At 37.8% G+C, this 21,602-nt stretch overlaps 1 protein-coding gene across 2 annotated transcripts in view; it reads left to right on the forward strand.

Annotated features, from left to right (window-relative positions):
• The window catches only part of ZGRF1 (zinc finger GRF-type containing 1), a 78,634-nt gene that overhangs the window by 20,240 nt on the left and 36,792 nt on the right, over positions 1-21,602 (forward strand). For both annotated transcript variants that reach the window (XM_047799036.1, XM_047799037.1), the window contains exons 7-11: positions 1,931-2,001; positions 4,491-4,535; positions 6,817-6,900; positions 8,593-8,775; positions 15,656-15,758. In XM_047799036.1, coding sequence (XP_047654992.1) covers positions 1,931-2,001; positions 4,491-4,535; positions 6,817-6,900; positions 8,593-8,775; positions 15,656-15,758 — 486 coding nt within the window. The remainder of the gene's footprint in view (positions 1-1,930; positions 2,002-4,490; positions 4,536-6,816; positions 6,901-8,592; positions 8,776-15,655; positions 15,759-21,602) is intronic.

A 21,602-nucleotide genomic window follows, 5' to 3' on the forward strand; every position in this document is an offset into this window, starting at 1 on the left:
GTAGTTCATGCCTGAATGAAACTTAAACTTTTTTTCTACATGAGAAACATCATAGCCTTCTTGTACTTAGGAACACTAGGCAGTACTGTGCTTAGGGAACATTTTAAAATAGCAAAGTCACCAACAAAAAGCCCCCACATGTGAAAAATGTACTAAATAGACCACAAAAAGGACACTTGTTTGTAGCATGAAAGGCGGAACGTTGCCTTGTCCTACCTCAGTTGGGAATGTGTAGGTCAGGCAACTCTTATTTTGTAGCTTCTGCATGTCTGCAAATGACCTCAAAAACCAGGGTATAGACTTGGGGGTTGCAGATAAACAAGTAGGCAGAGTCTGAATAATAAAGAGTGACTTATTTTCTGATATAAATATTTTAAAATGATTAAATTGGTTTTCTTGAGAGAATCTGAGAAAATGGAGTTTTTTTAATTGGAGTGCAAATGAATGACAACATTGTTAAATACAGAATTAGAGAAAAATCAGTTTTACCACCGCTTTAGGATGTGTGAAGGTTATTTTCTTTGGTATGTTAATTTTTTTGTGAGATGACTTAATATATTTTAGAAATGTTAATTTAGAATTTTTTTTTTTTTTTTTTTGCTTTTTAGGGCCGCATCTACGGCAAATGGAGGTTCTCAGGCTAGGGGTCTAATTGAAGCTACAGGTGCTGGCCTATGCCAGAGCCACAGCGATGCCAGGTCTGAGCTGCATCTGCAACCTGCTTCCCAGCAACGTCAGATCCTTAACACGCTGAGCTGCTGGCCTACACCGAAGCCGCAGCAACGTGGAATCCAAGCCACATCTGTGACCTACACTACAGCTTATGGCAACGCTGGATCCTTAACCCACTAAGCAAGGCCAGGGATCCAACCTGTATCCTCATGGATATCATTCAGGTTCTTAACCCGCTGAGCCATAAAAGGAACTCCATCCAGTGCCTTTTTAAAACTCTTTTTATAAATAACCTCGAGTTCTAAAGTCTAGTTACTTTTGTTTCATTTAGTAGATTCTGAATTTTTACAGTAAAATATTGAAACAAAACAGTTTGCAAAAAATGAAGTTTACACCAGATATAGCTATTTTTTTTTTAAACAGTAATCACTTTAAAATTATAATCTTATATGGAATTACATGGTGGCCTAGTGGGTTAAGGATCCAGTGTTGTCACTGCTGTGGCTGGGGTAGCTGCTGTGGCTCAGGTTTGATCCCTGGCCCAAGAACGTTTGCATGCCATGGGCATGGCTGAAAAAAAATTATAGTCTCATTCGTGACTTTAGAAGACACTGAGATTTAAAAATTTTTATTTATTTATTTTTAGTTTTTTTTTTCTTCTTTTTTGGCTGTATCCATAGCATATGGGAGTTCTTGGGCCAGAAATCAAACCCAAGCCACAGCAGTGACAATGCTGAATCCTTAACCTCTAGACCACTAGGGAACTCCAAAGAAACATTATTTTCTTTTAAGAAAAAAGTCCCATTTTAAACAGATACCTGGTAAATTGGTTTGGCCTAGCTATCCTGTCCTCCTTTCCATTATGCAGGCTTACCAGCTTTTCAGGATCTTTACACTTGTTCTGCCTTTCACCTGACCACCTTTACCACTGCATAGCTGGTTTTTTCTTGTCAGGTCTCAGCATAAATGTTAGGTCCCACGAGATCTCTGTGGATCATCGTACTAAAATAACTATCATATCATCCTATGTTGTGAAACCCTTTTGTTTCAGTCTGAATTTATCTCTATCCTGTGTCTCCCTCCCTTTGCAAGGGAACCTGTTTTGTTTGCTGCCATTTCCCTAGCGCCTGGCATACTGCACTTTGAAAATAATTAAATTATATTCATTGTTTTATCTACTTTTAGAAATAAGTTTTTAAAAACTTTAGAGTAGTAGTATATGTATGATGAATAAGATTTTGGGTTTTGTTCATTATAGCTAGGAAACCATTGACTACAGTAGTTTCACAAGCTATACCAAAGTCTCATCCGAACCAGGATCCTCAACAGGTACATTTTTTTTTTCTATCACTATATTTCTTTATCCTGGTATAGAATGTTCTGTAATTTATAATGATAAAGAAATACAGAGGGTCTGAAACTATCTTTGTTCAAGACCTCCCCTGTATCTCAGCCTTTTTTTAATCACATTGATGAGCCAAAAGGAATGACCTAACAGTATCATTTATTTAGTTAGTAGTATTAGAAATTTAAGTATCATTGGTAAGCATTTTGTTTTTTGTGGGTTTTTTTCTTTCAGTTTTATTGAGATATAATTGACAGTATAACGTTGTATTAAAGATGTACAACACAACGATTTGATATATGCATATATTGTGAAGTGATTACCATAAACATTTAATTTTGTATTATTTGTTTTTTTAAGGTTTCGCCTACGGCATATGGACATTCCCAAGCTAGGAATCAAATTGGAACTATAGCTGCTAGCCTACATCACAGCCATAGCAACAGCAACACCAGATCCAACCTGTGTCTGCAACCTGTGCCACAGCTCATGGCAGCGCTGGATTCTTAACCTGGGCAGGCCCAGGGATGGAACCCGTGTCCTCATGGATACTAGTCGGGTTTGTTGCCACTGAGCCACAATGAAATTTATTTTTTTTCGTCTTTTTGCCATTTCTTGGGCCGCTCTCATGGCATATGGAGGTTCCCAGGCTAGGGCTCTAATCGGAGATGTAGCTGCCAGCCTACGCCAGAGTCACAGCATTGCAGGATCTGAGCGGAGTCTGCGACCTACACCACAGCTCACGGCAACACCGGATCGTTAACCCACTGAGCAAGGGCAGGGATCAAACCCGAAACCTCATGGTTCCTAGTCGGATTCGTTAACCACTGCACCACGACGGGAACTCCAGCATTTTATTTTTAAATAAACACAGTTACTAATGGAATGTGCGCCCTTGGTGGACACTGTCCAACTTCTCAGACCTTGGAATAGATAAGGTTTCTTGGTCCACCTTGATTTGCATGTTCATTGGTTTGTATCATAGCAGTTTCCTAAAACCCAGCTTCATAGATATGTCACTGAAAGAAATGACACGAGATCTGATGTTGAAACAATACTACTTTGAGTTAGTAGTTTGTTCAGTTTATGATAGAGTCTAATGACAGTGTATACACTTCACTTTTTTTTTTTTTTTTTAAACTGCAGCATGCAACTGCTTGATAGGGGATCTCAGTTCCCAGACCAGGGATTGAACCTGGGCCATGGTGGTGACAGTGCCAAATCCTAACCACTATACTACCAGGGAACTACTGCCTCACATTTAAAACATCTGTGGAGTCCCTGTTGAGTTCACTGTAGCACCCCAAATTATTTTGTTATACCAGTTTGGGAAACATGGAAATAATATAAAAAATAATAGTACTTAAAAAAATAGTGCTAATTAGGATGAATTAAAATTCTAGAATAAGTTATTCAGATTAATATGTCTCAGTGGAGATACTTTTAGCATTTTTGGAGGGACAGTTCTTTTATTGTTTCATTTGCGCCCGGTTTGCATCATATTCTATTTTCCATGTTACAGGGCTTTTTCTAAAAAAAAAAAAAATAGTACCAAGATTCTCCTCCTATTTTAAATACAGAAAAAAAGTAAAGAAAAAAATAAAACCTACCGTAACACTTGGAAATATTTATTAACATTTCCAGCCTTTGGGGGACCTATTTTTCAAGATATGGTTAGGTTGATGGGTACAAATAGTTTTAAATCCTTTCTCCTTAGTATCATATTGCATTTTCTCACATTTAAACTCTTAAATATACCTTTTATTTCTTCTTTTTTTTTTCCTGTCTTTTTAGGGCTTCACCTGCAGCACATGGAGATTCCCAGGATAGGGGTTGAATTGGAGCTATAGCCGCTGGCCTACACCACAGTCACAGCAATGTCAGATCTGAGCCTCATCTCCAACCTACACCACAGCTCACAGCAACGCCAGATTGATCCTTAACCCACTGAGTGAGGCCAGGGATCTAACCTATGTCCTCATGGATACTAGTCAGATTTGTTTCCACTGAGCCATGATGGGAGCTCCAAAAATACCTTTTAGAGGTTACTTAGTCCATCGTATATCCAATGCTTTGGACAATCAGTTCCTTATTTTGGATCTTTAGATTATTTCTAGCATTTTTCTGTTAGAAATAAAACTCTAATAGATGTTTTTGCATGTAAATTGTTTACATTTTTAGTTATTAGATTTGATTTCCAGAAGTGGAACTGATAACTTGAAAGGTCAAGAACAGCTTTCCTAGATTTCTTGATATAAGTACAATTGACATATCTTATTATTTTACAATATGAATATTTACTTCACATTTACAAGTACTAAGATCTTTGAAAATTCTTCCTAGGTAAAAATAGTGTTTAATTAACACAGTTTTTATTTCTTTAAATATTAGTAATGGTATTCATATATTTCTTATGTCTAAAAGAAATTTATTTTCTGTTACCTTTGGCTTATATTAATGTTCTATTCTTAAGATGATAAAAGAAAATGAAGTTAAACCAAGTGAATCCCTCACCAAGGTGAGTTAACTTTTAAAATATAAAGTAGCCAGGAATTGTAGATATATATGTAGATATGGCATATAATTTTTTTTTTCTTTTTGGCCTTGCCTGAGGCATGCAGAAATTCTCGGGCCAGGGATCAAAGTTGTGCCACAGCTCTAACCAGGCCATGGCAGGGATGATGCTGGATCCTTAACCTGCTAAGCCACCAGGGAACTTCCAAAATAAATGTCATATATTTTTAAAGCAAAATATTTTATAATTCACACTAATGAGGAATGTCTTACAATCATTTGCAAAAGTAAATGTCTTTTTAGCATTAATATAGAAGTACATTTGTATTTTGTAATAACTTTTTTGTTACAGCTCCTGAAACAAACTGTTCATGTATATTTTCAGAACTTAAATTTAGGGTGGTCTTTGATACTGGATCAAATAAGTTGGATATACTTATTGCCACTTTCACTTTATTTCTGTAAATGTAATTAGCTACACATAGCAAATGAGCTAGAAGATACTATACTAATTAATATTTTTAACTCACTATATTAAAAAATGCTAGTTCTAAAATATGAGTAAATGTTTTTAAGAGCCACTTGGTTGGCAGTTGTGCTTATATATAGGTGTTATAAAAGGAAAGTGACCAGTATTTGAAGAAATAGTTTACCTCTTCTATTGAGGTCAGTTTGTTTGTTTGTTTGTTTTTTGTCTTTTTGCCCTTTCTAGGGCCACTCCCGCAGCATATGGAGGTTCCCAGGCTAGGGGTCTAATCAGAGCTGTTGCTGCCAGCCTACACTAGAGCCACAGCAATGCCAGATCTGAGCTGTGTCTGCAACCTACACCATAGCTCATGGCAACTTCAGATCCTTAACCCACTGAGCAAGGCCAGGGATCGAACCCACAACCTCATGGTTTCTAGTCGGATTCGTTAACCACTGAGCCACAATGGAAACTCCTTGAGGTCAGTTTTTTTTTCCTCCATATTTATTAAATATAAACTATTTCTAGGCGTTTCCTTGTGGCTCAGTGGGTTAAGGATCTGGTGTTGTCACTGCCACAGCTTAGGTCGCTGCTGTGGCTCTGTTTTGTTCCCTGGTCTGAGAACCTTCACATGCCCTGGCGAGGCTCCCCTCAAAAAACTGCTTAATGCAGTTGAGTTCATTTTCTAATGCAGTAGTTTATATTAGAAGTTAAGGCTATTTTATATAGTTACTTGAACTAAAAATGAGTAGTTGCTGTTGTTTATATCTTGTATTTTATGGTTGCTAAAAGATGATTCATTCTGTCTTTTTTTTTTTTTTTTTAGCTGCATTTATGGCATGTGAAATTACCTGGGCCAGGGATGGCACCTTTGCCGTGGCTGTGACCTGAGCCACTGAAATACTGCACTGACAATGCCAGATCCTTAATTAGCTGCACAACAAGGGAATTCCCTCCTTCTTTTTTTGTTTGTTTTTGGCCAGTGGTTCATTTTTCAGATAAACTAGTACACTTTTCATAATTTTTCCTTCTTTAATTTCACACTAATTTTTGAATTAAAAATTTGTATTAACATAAATATTAGTTATAACGTATCCAACCTTTTTTTCTAGTGTTAAAAGAATTCAATTAATAGTTTAGAATTTGAATTTTCTAATGCTGAGTTTTAAAATTAATTATTATAAAACTTTATCTACCATAGCACTCTTTTGCCAGGGGTAACTCGTATGTATCTATAGAGAGAAGCAAAATGGAGATGTCAAGTATTCTTTTTTTTTTTTAACTATGTAATATTACTTTAATAGTTAAATTAGTAGTGAATAATGAGTTTGGGAAGTATTTGGTAAGCTATAAAGACTATACACATAGTTTCTATTTTTATAGGTGATCTTTTTTTTTGTCTTTTTTTGCCTTTGCTAGGGCCGCTCTCGTGGCACATGGAGGTTCCCAGGCTAGGGGTCCAATCGGAGCCGTAGCCACCCGCCTACGCCAGAGCCACAACAATGCGGGATCCGAGCCGCGTCAGCAACCTACACCACAGCTCAGGGCAACACCAGATCACCAGACCTTTATAAGTGCTCTTATCAATTATTATTATGAATCGTAATGCTAGCTATCATTGGTATTTTTTTTTTCTCTTTCAGATTCTTTTCCCACATAGATTATCACGGAATATTGGGTAGAGTTCTCTGTGCTATACAGCAGGTCCACAAGTGTATTTTCAAAGGGCAAATTTTAAGTTTGGGGAGTATTTTCCCATCATACTCATAACCACCTGCAAAATGATTTTAGCTAACACCTTATTGCTGTTTTATCCTAGTTTTTTTCCTTGGGCAGTGAAGAAGAGACTGACTCTCGAGCTCTCATTCCTAAACAAATGGAGAGAAAAACCTGTGACCCTAAGGTAAAATTTGCGCAGAATTGATTTTCTAACCCACTGTATTTACCTGCTGTTTTTTACACAACTGTCTTAGTCTTCATAGGCAGAAGTTTAGTGAGCATAGTGAATGAACATGGGTTTTAAGAGTAAGAGAAACTAATGACTTTGACCTCTTTTTTTAGTTTTGAGGCCTGTCTCTGTTACTAATGAACATCATGCCTTGTGTATACGTAGGATACCTGAGAGATTGGACACAAAGATATGCAAAGTACAGTTAATGAGTGTTCTGTGGAGAAATGAAGATCTTTATAGCTTTTAATTCATTAATTTTATTCCACCAATTTTACTTCAGACTGAATGTATAGAAGTATGTATAAGAGGCTCTCAGTAATGCAATCCACTCTATAGCAAATATGGAAAGAGGAACAGCACATAGATGGTTGGGTTTTGGAAATAGTGATTCTATTCCTAAAACCCAATAGACCTCTGGAAAAGATCTGCGTAGCAGCAAAGAAAGTGAGGCATCTGCTTGTAGAGAATTTGTATTCCCCCATGAAACAAAGCAGAAATGTACAGTCTTTGAAAGTTTAGACTTTAATTGATATGTGTATGTTTTCAAATTCAGAACAATGTTTTCAGTAGAAGCCCTGTTTAAGAGGCATTTTAGATTTGATTTTCCTTTCAAATGTGTGATTTAGAATCTTCATTTTAAAATAAGAGAATATTAAGATTATATATTATTTTCATTTTGTTAAATTGTCAGTTAAAGATAAATTCATCCTTTGTGTACATTCATTCCTTTGGCTCTGCAGCACTCTATTTTTCCTCATTCTGGGTAGACTTTGTCACCCTGTGTAGTAAAAATCCCGGAACCCTCTAGGGGGCAGCAGAGAAAGCCATTTGAAGTCTGAAAGCAGACCAAGCCTCTGAAGGGATGTGGGAACCCCCTGAGGTAGAGGTCTGTCTGGGTACTCTTAGACCTTTGTTCTCAGAGCTACAGGATCAGATCCTGTGGGATGCTGAGAGCCCAGCTTCCCTCTGGCTAATGGCATGATGGTTTACAAAACCCTTAAAGAAAGGAAACAGCTTCCTCTATTCCATCTTTCTTCCCTTCCTATTATCGTGTTTATTGATTGCCTCCTATATTGCATATATATCCTATATATATAACATATATACATATACATCATATCTATGTATGTATATAAAACATATATGTCATGTTTATTGATTGCAAGGTGTTAAATGCAGGTGATACCCTGAGAAGGAGCTTTCAGTACAGTTAGTATACAGATAAGAAGCTGCCTTCAAGGAGCTTGTAGTACAATTAGTATACAGATAAGAAGAAGCTTCACTGGAGTAAAATGTGATGTCTGTCATGGAGAGCTGTATCATGTGTAGTGGAAGCATAGAGAAAGGAGCACCTGTGTCTTTCTGGCTAAATCAGCCCATTATTACCAAACTCCTTATGATTGTAATAAAATAAAATCCTACTTATTAATGTTGAATTTTAATGCAGTTAAATCATTGCACTTTTAATTAGCCTACCTTTAACATGTTTTAGGATAATAGGAATATTTCCTGATTTTTCACTATTAGCCTCTTAGTAATTACTTAAATAAATATTTAATAGCCGAATGATGCATTATGTTCTTTGTCTATATGCACTGTAATATATATACTTATGCAATGCTCATTTTTAATAATTTACTGTAGCCTGTTGAGTTTCAAGGGCACCAAGTGAAAGGATCAGCTGCTAGTGCTGTGATGGTCAGAGGACACAGCTCCCAGCTTGAATGCAATCAATTTCCAGATAGCGTGTATGAAAACTGCATGACAAATACTTGTTTTTTGACACCTAAGTTGCCTAGCACTTGTATGCAGATTGACTTCTTGCAGGTAAAAATATTTTTAAAGTTTCATCTTGCCAAATCATTTTCTTTATGTCAATACCAAATTTTGCAAAGAGAGTATATTTAAATCATTGTACAGTTGTAAATTTAAAAGTTCAGTAAATTGATAAGTATAATATCTCAAACCAAACTAAATAAGACAGAAAAATTTGAAAGATTTTTAGGATCAGGAATTTAAAGGATTACTTTCACTTCAGGGAATACTAGGAATTCATGACAAGACCAGATAGGCAGATAATATATAGAAAATATAGTCCTTTTTTGGACACCCCACAATATATGGAGTTCCTGGTCCAGGGATCAGATCCAAGCTGCAGTTTTGACCTAGTCCTCAACCACAGCAACACTGGATCCTTTAACCCACTGTGCCCAGCTGGGGACTGAATCTGTGTTGTGGCACTGCAGAGACACTGCTGATCCCATTGCACCACAGTGGGGTCCTACTGTATGGCACAGGGAACTGTGCCCAGTCTCTTGGGATAGAATCTGATGGGGGATGATATGAGAAAAAGAATGTGTGTGTGTGTATATATGTATATATGAGACTGGGTTATCCTATACAACAGAAATTGGCACTATATTGTAAATCAACTATAGTGAAAAAAAAGAAAATATATTTAACAGCTAGTAGATTTTCTTTCCGTCTAATATCCACCCCCTCCCCTCTAAGTATGATGCCAAATACCTCTCATTGCTGCCAAATAGAATAAGGTTATGGAGAGAAGATAATATGCATGTATTTAAAATAGTATCTGTTGGAGTTCCCTGGTGGCTTTGTGGTAAGGATCTGGCATTGTCACTATTGTGGCTGGGGTTCAATACCTGGTCCAGGAGCTTCTGCATGCCTCAAATTGGCCAAAATTTAAAACAGCAGTATCTGTTAAAGAGATTTAAAAATTTTCCTCTTTTTTATTAAAGCATACTACACATGCAAAATAAGTGCACAGACTGTAAGTGCACAGTGCAATAATTACCGCAAAGTAGACACGCCTATGCAAGCTCCACCCTTAAGAAATAAGAGCTTTACTAGCATCTCAGAAGTCCCTCTCCTGCCCCTTGTAATTACTACGCCTTCCATTCTCCTCAAAGAAAACCACCATCTTGACTGATTGTACCAAATATTAGTTTTGCTTTTAAATCTTTATATAAATAGAGTAATACACAGTGTATTTTTTATGTCTGGCTTCTTTTGTTCAACATTGCAATTTTGAAATTCATATTGTTGCGTGTGTCTGTCATTTATTCATTTTTATTGTGGGTGTAGGATTCCATTGTGTGAATACACGGCCGTACATTCTTCAGTTGTTTGCATTTGGGGGTTATTACAGGTAATGCTGTCAGCATTCACGTACTGTCATGAATGTGTACCCATATGATATGCTTCTGTTAAAGACACTACCTAGGAGTGGAATTGAGTCACTAGATATTCGTGTCATTACTTTTTGTAGATGATGCCAAACTGCTTTCCAAAATGGTTGTTACAGTTTACATTTCTCTCGGGAATGTGCCAGAGTCCCTGTAGCTCTATATCTTCATCAGCACTTGGTGCTGATAGCTTTTTGTTTTGAATTTTAGCTATTCTGGTAAGATATGTAGTAGTATTTCAGTTTGGCTTTAATTTGCATTTTCCTTCTAACAATGAGGTTGGAAACTTTTCCTATGATTATTAGCCTTCTCCATATCCTGCCTCATAAAGTGTTCGCTAAGCTTTCTTCCTCAGTTTTTAGTTGCTATGCTTATCTTACCTGACTGACTTATCTTTTACTCTTAATGGAAGTTTATAATTTTTAATACAATTCAGTTTTCTGTTTTTTCCTTTCCTTTTTTTTTTTTTTGCCATTTCCTGGGCTACTCCAGCAGCATATGGAGGTTCCCAGGCTAGGGGTTGAATCAGAGATGTAGCCACCGGCCTACGCCAGAGCCACAGCAACACGGGATCCAAGCCCCAAGCCCCGTTTGCAACCCACACCACAGCTCACGGCAATGCCGGATCGTCAACCCACTGAGCAAGGCCTGGGATCTAACCCGCAACCTCATGGTTCCTAGTAGGATTCATTAACCAGTGAGCCACGACGGGAACTCCTGTTTTTTCTTTCTAATTAGTGCTTTTTTTTGTCTTGTTTTACAAGTCTTTCTCTACCCCAAGTTCTTGAAGATATTCTCTATTATCTTGTAGAAGCTTTATTACTTTGCCTTTTACCATTTGACTTATAACTGATTTTTATGTATTGAGGTACAGATAAAAATTTTATAGTTTTTTCACGTGGACATTCAGTTGATCTAGCACCATTTATTGAAAAGGCTGTCTTTTCTCTGTTCCTTCATATTTTTCCTTTGTTATAAATCAGATGTCCATATATTTGGTGTCTGTGTTTGGTTTCTATTCTGATTCATTGCTCTAGAGTTTATTTTGTCCGTTTTTTTGGACTTGCCCGGGTATGTGGAAGTTCCCCAGCCAGGGATCAAACCTGTGCCACAATAGCAACCCGAGCCACAGCAGTGACAATGCTGGATCCCTAACCTGCTGAGTGTTTTAAATCTTCTCATCTTGTTCTTAGCTTTATGCATTTTCATTTATATTTCAGAATTAGCTTAACAGTTTCCATGCATACACATAAGCATGCAGGGAATTTGGAATTTCATTGTGTACAGAGACCTTGGGGAAAATCAACTTCCTTGTTTGTTTTTTAGGGGCGCACCTGCAGCATATGGAGGTTCCCAGGTTAGGGGTTGAATTGGAGCTGCAGCTGCCGGCCTACGCCACAGCCATAGCAGCACCAGATCTGAGCCACGTCTGTGACCTACACCATAGCTCACGCCAGCACCAGATCCTTTACCCACTGAGCAAAGCCAGGGATTGAACCTGTGTCTTCATAGATACTAGTCAGGTTCATTACTGCTGAGCCACAATGGGAACTCCAAGAATCGACATTTTTGCAATAATTGATTTTGCAATTTTGCAGAAATCGATCTATTTTCAATGTTGTAATGATATATCCCTCTATTTCTTCTTTAATTTCTCCCAGTAATGTTTTACAGTTTTGTAGGAATTCTATGTTAGGAAAATGAACCCTTTGTCATTTTTCCTAATTTATTAGTGTTTTGACTTTATTTATGGTTTCTTCCAGAAATACGTATTTAGCATTTATGTAATCAGATAGGTCAATGTTTTCTTTTATGGTTTCTCGAGCCCAGAATTCTTAAGTCTTCATTTAATGCTTTTTATTAATAAATCTTGATAGTTTTATTAGCTATTATCATGGTTTTACACTATCTTTAGCAAGAGCTAATTATCAGAGTGTCTATGTTAAGTAAAATAAGTTAATTCTGAATTCCTCCCCTAGACTCCTACTATTACTATATCATAAATTTTAGATAGATATTCAACATTTTTGTTATTATAAATGTATAACGTTTTCATAGTTTAATAGTTTCATAGTTTAATGTAACTATGGTTATATTTTCTTTTAGAATTCTTTTTCTTTTTTAATTTTTTATTATACTTGATTTACAATGTTCAGTCAGTATCTGCTATAAAGTCACCCAGTTTTACATATATATATGTATGTGTATATATATATGTTCTTTTTCCCACATTATCCTCCATTTTCCATCACAAGTGATTAGATGTAGTTTCCTGTGCTGTACAGCAGAATCTCATTGCTTATCCACTCCAAATGCAATAGTTTGCATCTCCTAACAAACTCCCAGTGCATCTCATATGCTGTGGGTGTGGCCTTAAAAAGCAAGTAAAAAAAAACCCTCAAAAATTCTAAAAGAGTCACTAGTTTTGCCATTTGTAGCAACATGATGAAACTAGTGACTCTTTCAGAATTTTAGAGGGTTTTTTTTTTTTTTTTTTGCTTTTTAAGGCCACACCCACAGCATATGGAAGTTCCCAGGCAAGGGGTCGAATTGGAGCTGCAGCTGCCAGCCTATGCCACAGCCACAGCCACACAGGATCCAAGCTGCATCTGTAACCTATACCAAAGCTCGTGGCAATGCTGGATCCTACCCACCCATCCCACCTGCCCCCACTGAGCAAGGCCAGGGATGGAACCTCCATCCTCATGGATACTAGTTGGATTGTTTCTACTCCGCCACGACTGAAACTCCAAGGTTTTTTTCTTAGTTTACTATTATCTCATTTAAGAAAATTTGCTTAGTGCTCTTTGACTATTAGGGTAAAGAGTTTTCCATACCCTCCAAAGTTTTATAAAATACTCTTCAATACAGGAATCCACACAAATTTATCATATAATCTTTATTAGTTCCATTTTTTCCCCCAATCTTCCATCTGTCTGCCATAATCTACACCATCTTGCAAAAGCCCTTTGCCTCTTTCCTAGCTTGGGTTATCAGTATCTTGAACACATTATCTTTTTTTCTTGTTTCTCTGGAACACATCTTGAGTACCTCTTAGGAAAGGGAGCAGGGAGATTTGGGGAGCTTTGCATGTTGACAGGTTTTTTTTGTTTTTTTTTTTTTCTTTCTCTTTTTTTGGCTATACCCTCAGCACACAGGCCAGGGATCAAATCTGAGTTGCAACTGTGATCTATGCCACAGCAGCACCAGATCCTTAATCCACCGTGCTGGGCCTGGAATTGACCCGTGCTGCCTCAGAGACAATGCTGGATCCTAAACCCACTGCACTATAGTGGGAATTCCTTGAACAGTTTTTTATTCTGTTTGAAAGTTTGGCTGGATACAGAATTCAGATAGGATATGCCTTTTTTCTTTTTAAATTTAAATATAATAATACTTTCTCCATCTAAAAGTTTTTCACATATTTTCTTTATTCCTGGTGTTCTGAAATTTCACTGTGGTGTGCCTTTCTTCAGGTTTATTAACACCTTATACTGGCTACTCAGTCTTTTTATCCCGTAGGTACAAGTTCATTAGTCCTATAAAAATTTTTCTTTTAAATCATTTCTTTGATAATTTCTCCCCACTGTTCTTTTGGTTTTTCTCTTTCTAAACTTCTATTGTTTTCAGTCCTTTGTATCCTTTTTCAGCAGTCCCTGTGGACTCCAGTTTCAATGTGTTTTCATGGTTATTGGGGTTTATAAATCAACTTTTTATTGGTCTTTCTTGTAGTAGGTGCTTGGGTTTGACTTTCCTCCCTATTGCTAAGCCTGTACTCTGTTCTTATCCTCTTCATATATTATAATTCAGGGTTACCATTATTTCTTAGTTTTATCAAAAGTGAGAAGTGTTTCTGTTTCTCATTTCCTATGCATTTTGAGAGGAAAATAGGGATGTATTCCATACTGACAAAGAAATTTATGTCCATTTGTTTATTTTTAATTATTTTTGCATACATCAGTATGGTCTTGTTTTATATCCTGAGTTTATAAAAATATTCTAAGTCAAAATGACTAGGCTTACCAACAGAGAGATGAGAGCTTTTTGAAATAAGTGTGACAGATTGCTCATACACAGTGGCTTCTGAACTTAAAAAATCCTGTATTTCATCAAATTCTAAGATACTATCACTGATTATAAAAAGCACCATTATAATATATACCACTAAGAAAGAAAGCAGTCAATCAACACTACTCAATGATTTTTCACTGCCTTTTTTTTTGTCTTTTGTCTTTTTATTTTGTTTTGTTTTGTTTTTGTCTTTTGTCTTTTTAAGGCTGCACCTGCAGCATATGGAAGTTCCCAGGCTAGGGGTTGAATTGGAGCTACAGCTGCCGGCCTAGGCCACAGCCACAGCAGTGCCGGATCCGAGCTGCATCTGCGACCTACACCACAGCTCATGGCCAAACTGGATCCTTAACCCACTGAGTGAGGCCAGGAATCAAACTTGCGACCTCAAGGTTCCTAGTCAGATTAGTTTCCACTGCTCCACGACGGGAACTCCCTTCACTGCCTTTTTTATTTAAAAAGTTCCCTTTTAAAACTAAAGGGTTCTTTTAGGGCCACACCTGTGGCACATGAAAGTTCCCAGGCTAGGGGTCAAATCAGAGCTGCAGCTGCCTGCGTATGTCACAGCCACAGCAACACCAGACCTGAGCCATGTCTCAACCTACACCACAGCTCACAGCAGTGCTGGATCCTTAACCCACTGAGCAGGGCCAGGGATTGAACCTGTATCCTCATGGATAACAGTCAGGTGTGTTACCGCTGAGCCACAAGGGGAACTTCAAAAAAGTTCTTTTTTTTTTTTAATATGACAAAAAAATACATATCATAAAATTACCATCTTAACCATTTTTATGTGTACACCCTGGTAATGGGATGTATATTTGCAGTGTTATGAAACAGATCCCCAGAACTTTTTCACCTTCACTGGGATTTTTAATGTTATATCTCTTGAAAGAATCTTAGATTTATTTGAGCATAGATTTTTGCAACATATCACACTGCTTTGTTTTCTTGTTTTTCTGTGAACACAGTACTTTTTGTTCGATGCTAAATTTTAGTGTAATCTTTTTGAAGATGTTCAAACAAAAATTTTTCACATGTCTCATGTTAACAATGCAGAAACTCATATTTAAGTGATCATTATGTGAGCAGTCTGACTCCTTTACATGTTGCTACACATGCACAGGCAATGACAACTATGTCACAACTGTTGCCTGTGCTATAGAAATGTAAAAATGTCATTTTTAAGGTGCATCCCAATATCAAAGATGTTAAGATGTAAGAAACCTGAGTCATAAGAATTGATGAAATATAGTGTACTCTGCTTTCCTCAAATGGAATTGATTCATAACGTATTTCTGTCTTCCTATGTCTCAAGTTATAACCATAAACTGTATGTATATGTGTGTGTGTATATATAGAGAGAGATAAAGATATGGATATGGATATGTACACACACTTTTTCTAAACTGATAATTGGATCTGTTTTCTAGTTGCCAGATGAAGAAAACTTGATAAAAGGAGATTTCAGCTTTAACACTGAAGACAATTTTCAAGTGATAGCTGAGCCTAATAAGAATTCAGTTAAAAATGATCGTAAGTAAATTACAAATATTTTAACATTAAAAAGTTATTCTACATTGAAGAAACAATTGTGTAAAGATATATACTTTCCCCCATATACAGCAATTTTAGATTTCTCTCCTAAAGATTCAGAACATTTTTATTTATTTTTATTTATTTTTTATTTTATTTGTCTTTTTGCCATTTCTTGGGCCACTCTTTCGGCATATGGAGGTTCCCAGGCTAGAGGTCGAATTGGAACTGTAGCCACCAGCCTACGCCAGAGCCACAGCAACGAGAGATCTGAGCCGCGTCTGCAACCTACACCACAGCTCATGGCAACACCGGATCCTTAACCCACTGAGCAAGGCCAGGGATTGAACCTGCAACCTCATGGTTCGTAGTCGGATTCATTAACCACTGCGCCACGATGGGAACTCCCTTATTTTGTATTTTTTGTCTTTTTGCCTTTTCTAGGGCCATTCCCATGACATAGGGAGTTTCCCAGCCTAGGAGTCTAATCGGAGCTGTGGCCGCTGGCTACACCACAGCCACAGCAACTCGGCATCCGAGCCACGTCTGGGACCTACACCACAGCTCATGGCAACACCGGATCCTTAACCCACTGAGCAAGGCTAGGGATCGAACCCGCAGCCTCATGGTTCCTAGTCGGGTTCGTTAACCACTGAGCCACGACAGGAACTCCACATTTTTATCATTATTTGGATTATAATTTTAAATCAGCAGACCTGATTTGTGGGAAGTAAATAATGTATAATGTATACAAAGTTTTAGTAGTTGTGAGTGAAAAACTTCGGTTAATTTTAAAACAAAGGAACCTATTAAAAACTAGAAAGATAAAAATCTTAAGACTAGATGATTTTTTTTAACATGGTCAAGTAAGTATATGAATAACCAACCAATAATTATTTTAGTAATGAAATAGCACAGAGTCATTTCTTTTAGAATAAATAACCATTTAAGTTAAATTTTGGAGGTAGAAGCATAACTGTTGCTCGACTGGATGTAGAGAATAGAGTGAAGGAAAGGGAGGAGAAAGACCCCGGCTTTCTGACTTAGTGTGGACTGAGGTGGGCTTTACTGAGTGGGGTAAGGTGGAGGAGTGTATTTGTCAGCTAGGGTTACCATAACAAAATGCAGCAGGATGATGGCTTAAACAACAGAAATTTATTTTGTCATAGCTCTGGAGGGTAGAAGTCCAAGTGTCTGGTGAGAAATCTATTCCTGGCTTACAGATGGCTACCTTCCTACTGTGGCCTCCTTTGGTATATGCACGTGGAGAGAGAGGGGTTGGGGGAGGGAGAGAGGGAGAGACTGTTCTATGTTCAAAGACACTCATTCTGCTGGATCCGGGCACCACTCTTACAACCTCATTTACCCTTTATTACCTCTTAAAGGCCCCCTCTCCAAATAGTCACATTGGGCGTTATGACTTGAGCATATGAATTTTGACGTGGGGGATGAGGGGCACAGGGCTGGGGAGGACACAGTTCCCATGGTGGGTGGAACAGGTTTGGTATGTGGATAGGTGTAGATAAGGCATGCCTGTGAGACAGAAAGGTAGAGATGTTAAGGAGTTGGGGAGTTCCCGTCGTGGCTCAGTGGTTAGTTAATGCATCCGACTAGGAATCATGAGGTTGAGGGTTCGATCCCTGGCCTCGATTAAGGATTTGGCGTTGCCATGAGCTGTCGTGTAGGTCGCAAACAAGGCTCAGATCTGGCGTTGCTGTGGCTGTGGTGTAGGCTGGCGGCTACAGCTCCGATTAGACCCCTAGTCTGGGAACCTCCATGTGCCACGGGTGCAGCCCTAGAAAAGACCAAAAAAAAAAAAAAGAATTTGGGTGCTGGTTCTGGTTCATAGACGTTTACACACAGAAACATTGAAAGTACTGAGAATAGGTGGGTTCATCAAGAGAGAAGAGAGTGTGTTATATCCCACACTCAAGATTCTGGAGGTGGAGAGGGTTAGTTATGTCAGTTACTGAGACATCCCATAAAACGAGAACAGAAACATCCCATTTGGCGACTTGAGGGTCTTTTCAGTGAAATAGGGTAAAAATTAGTTAAAAATGGAGCAAATATTGAATAAGAAAGTATAGACAGTGTGTGTGGGCACAGTCCTTAAAAGGATTAGTCTATTTAGTCAGTCACTCACTTATCAAATATTTCTGGAGTGGTTACTATGTGTTGCACTCTTCTAGATGTTAGAGATAGGTCTGTGAATAAAACAAGCAAAGGTCTGCCCTCATGGAACTTAAATTCCAATGAAAGGAGACTGACGATAAACAAATATGTCGTACCTCAGAGGGTTTTAAGGCTCGGAGACCAAAATATCTGTGCAAGGGGGATAAGAGTGCAGGTGGGGATGGAGTTCTATTTTATATGGGTCAAGTAGGACCTCTGATAAAATGGCATTGGAGGAGAGATCTGAAGGAGGAAAGAGAGAGCCATTCAGATAGCTGGAGGAATATTTCCTGGGCCTGGAAATAGGAAGTATAGAGGTTTTGAGGCAGGAGAATGCTGGCCAGTTGTGGAACAGCAAGGAGGCTGCCATGGCGTGAGTGAGTGAAGGCGAGTGACAGGAAATGAGGGTGAAGAGGCGATAAGGTAATTAAATTACCTTAATTTAATTAAAAAAAAAAAAAAACTTTTGGTTTTTTCAGGGCCGCACTTGTGGCACATGGAAGTTCCTAGGCTAGGGGTCAAATCGGAGCTGTAGCCTCTGGCCTATACCACAGCCATAGCAACACCAGATCCAAGCCGCGTCTGCAACCTACACCGCAGCTCATGGCAATGCCCAATCCTTAACCCACTGAATGAGGCCAAGGATTAAATCTACGTCCTCATGGATACCAATTGAGTTCGTTCAGGTTTGTTACTGCTGATCCACAACAGGAATTCCAAGGTTCCTGATCTTACGGGGCAGCTGCAATAGGATACTATAAGAGCTGCCTTGAACTTTGAAAGATAACAGGAACTGTGAGAGTTTTCTTTTGTTTTTTAAGATTTTTTAAAATTATAGTTCATTTACAATGTTCTGTCAATTTCTGTTGTACAGCAAAGTGACCCAGTTATATATATGTATATATACATTATTTTTCTCACATTATCCTCTATCATGTTCCATCACAAGTAATTAGATACAGTTACCTGTGCTACACAGCAGGATCTCATTGCTTATCCACTCCAAATGTAGTAGTTTCTATCTACTAACCCCAAACTCCCAGTCTATCCCACTCCCTCCCCCTCCCCTTGACAACCACAAGTCTGTTCTCCATGTCCATGAGTTTGTTTTTTTTTTTCCTGTAAATAGGGTCATTTGTGCCATATATTAGATTCCAGATAAAATAGATAGGTTCATTTGTGCCATATATTAGATTCCAGATAAAATAGATAGGTTCATTTGTGCCATATATTAGATTCCAGATAAAGTGATAACATGGTATTTGTTTTCTCTTTCTGACTTAATATGAGAGTCTAGTTCCATCCATGTTGCTGCAAATGGCCTTATTTTGTTCTTTTTTATGGCTGAATAGTATTCCATTGTGTGTGTGTGGGTGTGTGTGTATACCACATCTTAATCCATTTGTCTGTTGATAGACATTTAGATTTCTGTGTCTTGGCTATTGTAAATAGCACTGCAGTGAGCATAGGGGTGCAGGTATCTTTTTCAGTGAAAGTTTTGTCTGGATATATGCCCAGGAGTGGGATTTCTGGGTCATATGGTAGTTCTATATTTAGTTTTCTGAGGTATTTCCATAATGTTTTCCATAGTGGTTGTACCAATTTATATTCCTATCAACAGTGAAGGAGGGTACCCTTTTCTTCACACCCTCTCCAGCCTTTGTTATTTGTTGATGTGTTAATGATGGCCATTCTGACCAGTGTGAGGTGGTACCTCATAGAAGTTTTGATTTGCATTTCTCTAATAATTAGTGATGTTGAGCATTTTTTCATGTGCCTGTTGGCCATCTGTATATCTTCTTTGGAGAAGTGTCTACTCAGGTCTTCTGCCCATTTTTCAATTGGGTTGTTGGTTTTTTTGTTGTTGAGTTGTTTGTATATTTTAGAGATTAAGCCCTTGTCAGTTGCATCATTTGAAACTATTTTCTCCCATTCTGCAGGTTGTCTTTTTTTTTTTTTTTTAATGGTTTTCTTTGCTGTACAAAAGCTTTTAAGTTTGATTAGGTTCCATTGGTTTATTTTTGTTTTTATTTCTGTCGCCTTGGGAGACTGACCTAAGAAAACATTTGTATGGTTGATGTTGGAGAATGTTTTCTTCTAGGAGTTTTGTGGTGTCTTGTCTTATGTTTATGTCTTTAAGCTATTTTGAGTTAATTTTTGTGCATGGCGTGAGGGTATTTTCTAGTGATTTATATGCAGCTGTCCAGTTTTCCCAGCACCACTTGCTGAAGAGACTGTTTTTTTTTTTTTTCCTATTTTATACTCTTGCCTCCTTTGCTGAAGATTAATTGACCATAGGTGTCTGGGTTAATTTCTGGATTCTCTATTCTGTTCCATTGGTTTGTATGTTTGTTCTTATATAAGCACCACCCTGTCTTCATTACTGTAGCTTTATAATATTGACTGAAGTCTGGGAGAGTTATGCCTCCTGCTTGTTTTGTTTTGTTTTTTTTCCTTTCTCAGGATAGCTTTGGCAATTCTGGGTCCTTTATGGTTCCGTATAAATTTTTGGATTGTTCTAGTTCTGTGCAAAATGTCATGGGTAATTCGATAGGGAATGCAGTGAATCTATAGATCACTTTGGGTAGTATGTCCATTTTTACAATACTAATTCTTCTAATCCAAGAGCATGGAATATCTCTCCATTTCTTTGAATCCGCTTTAATTTCCTTAATTAATGTTTTTTAGTTCTCAGTGCCTTTAACTCAGCTTGCATCTCTGCAAATGAATTTTCTAATTTTTCTTGGCTCCTTATATTTTGTAATTCCTTTCTAAAGTAATCTGCATTCATATTTACTCTTAATTCCTTCATATTCGCTCTTAATTCTTGCAGTATTTTCACTATCTCTTTTTTGAACTTGGTGTCTGTTAGACTGCAGAGGTCCGTTTTTGTTGTTTGCGCCCTCAGGGGAATTCTCCTGTTCTTTTAACTGGGAATGGCTCCTGAGTGTCTTCATTTTGTTTATATTTTTCTTATGCTCCAGAGCCTGAGTCTCAGCACCCAGCCCCTGTCCAAGTGTCTCGGGCTGTGGTGTTCCGGGAGGTGGTACCAGTGGTTTGTGCGGCTCTCACTCTGCTTTGCCTTGATCAGCCCAGCTGCTGTGCTTTTCTCTGAGACATTGAGGTCCCTCTGTCTTGGCTGATCACCCAATTGGTTAGGTAGTTTCCTAGGATGTGGGTTCCTTTCTTCTTTCACAGCCCTTCTCAAGGAGTTCTAGTCCCATCCTGGTTCCTTCTCTCTCTCTTTTTTTCCCTTTTGTTCTGCCCAGTTATGTGGGGGATTTCTTGCACTTTTTGGAGGTTTAAGGTCTCTGCCAGCGTTCAGTAGATGTTCTCTGTGAATCATTCTACATGTAGACGGGTTTTTTTGATGTGTTTGTGGGAGAATGTGAGCACCACGTCTTACTCCTGTACTATATTGATCCTTCCCTCTCAATCATTCTTTATTCAACAAATAATCCTTTTTACGTTTTCAGTAATATATCTATTACTAATGCTGCTGAGAGAAGGAATTATAAAACTCAGCTAAAATCTGCCATAACATGAGTTTACCAGAGTTGAACACTTACCACATGACAATATCAAAATAAAGCTAAAAATCTTCTTTATCATGAAGGTTAACGTATTAGTTTATGAGTGTAATAACCATATAAAGGAAGCTATAACACATTG

Source organism: Phacochoerus africanus, chromosome 10, assembly GCF_016906955.1.
Source record: "Phacochoerus africanus isolate WHEZ1 chromosome 10, ROS_Pafr_v1, whole genome shotgun sequence".
Lineage (NCBI taxonomy): Eukaryota > Metazoa > Chordata > Mammalia > Artiodactyla > Suidae > Phacochoerus > Phacochoerus africanus.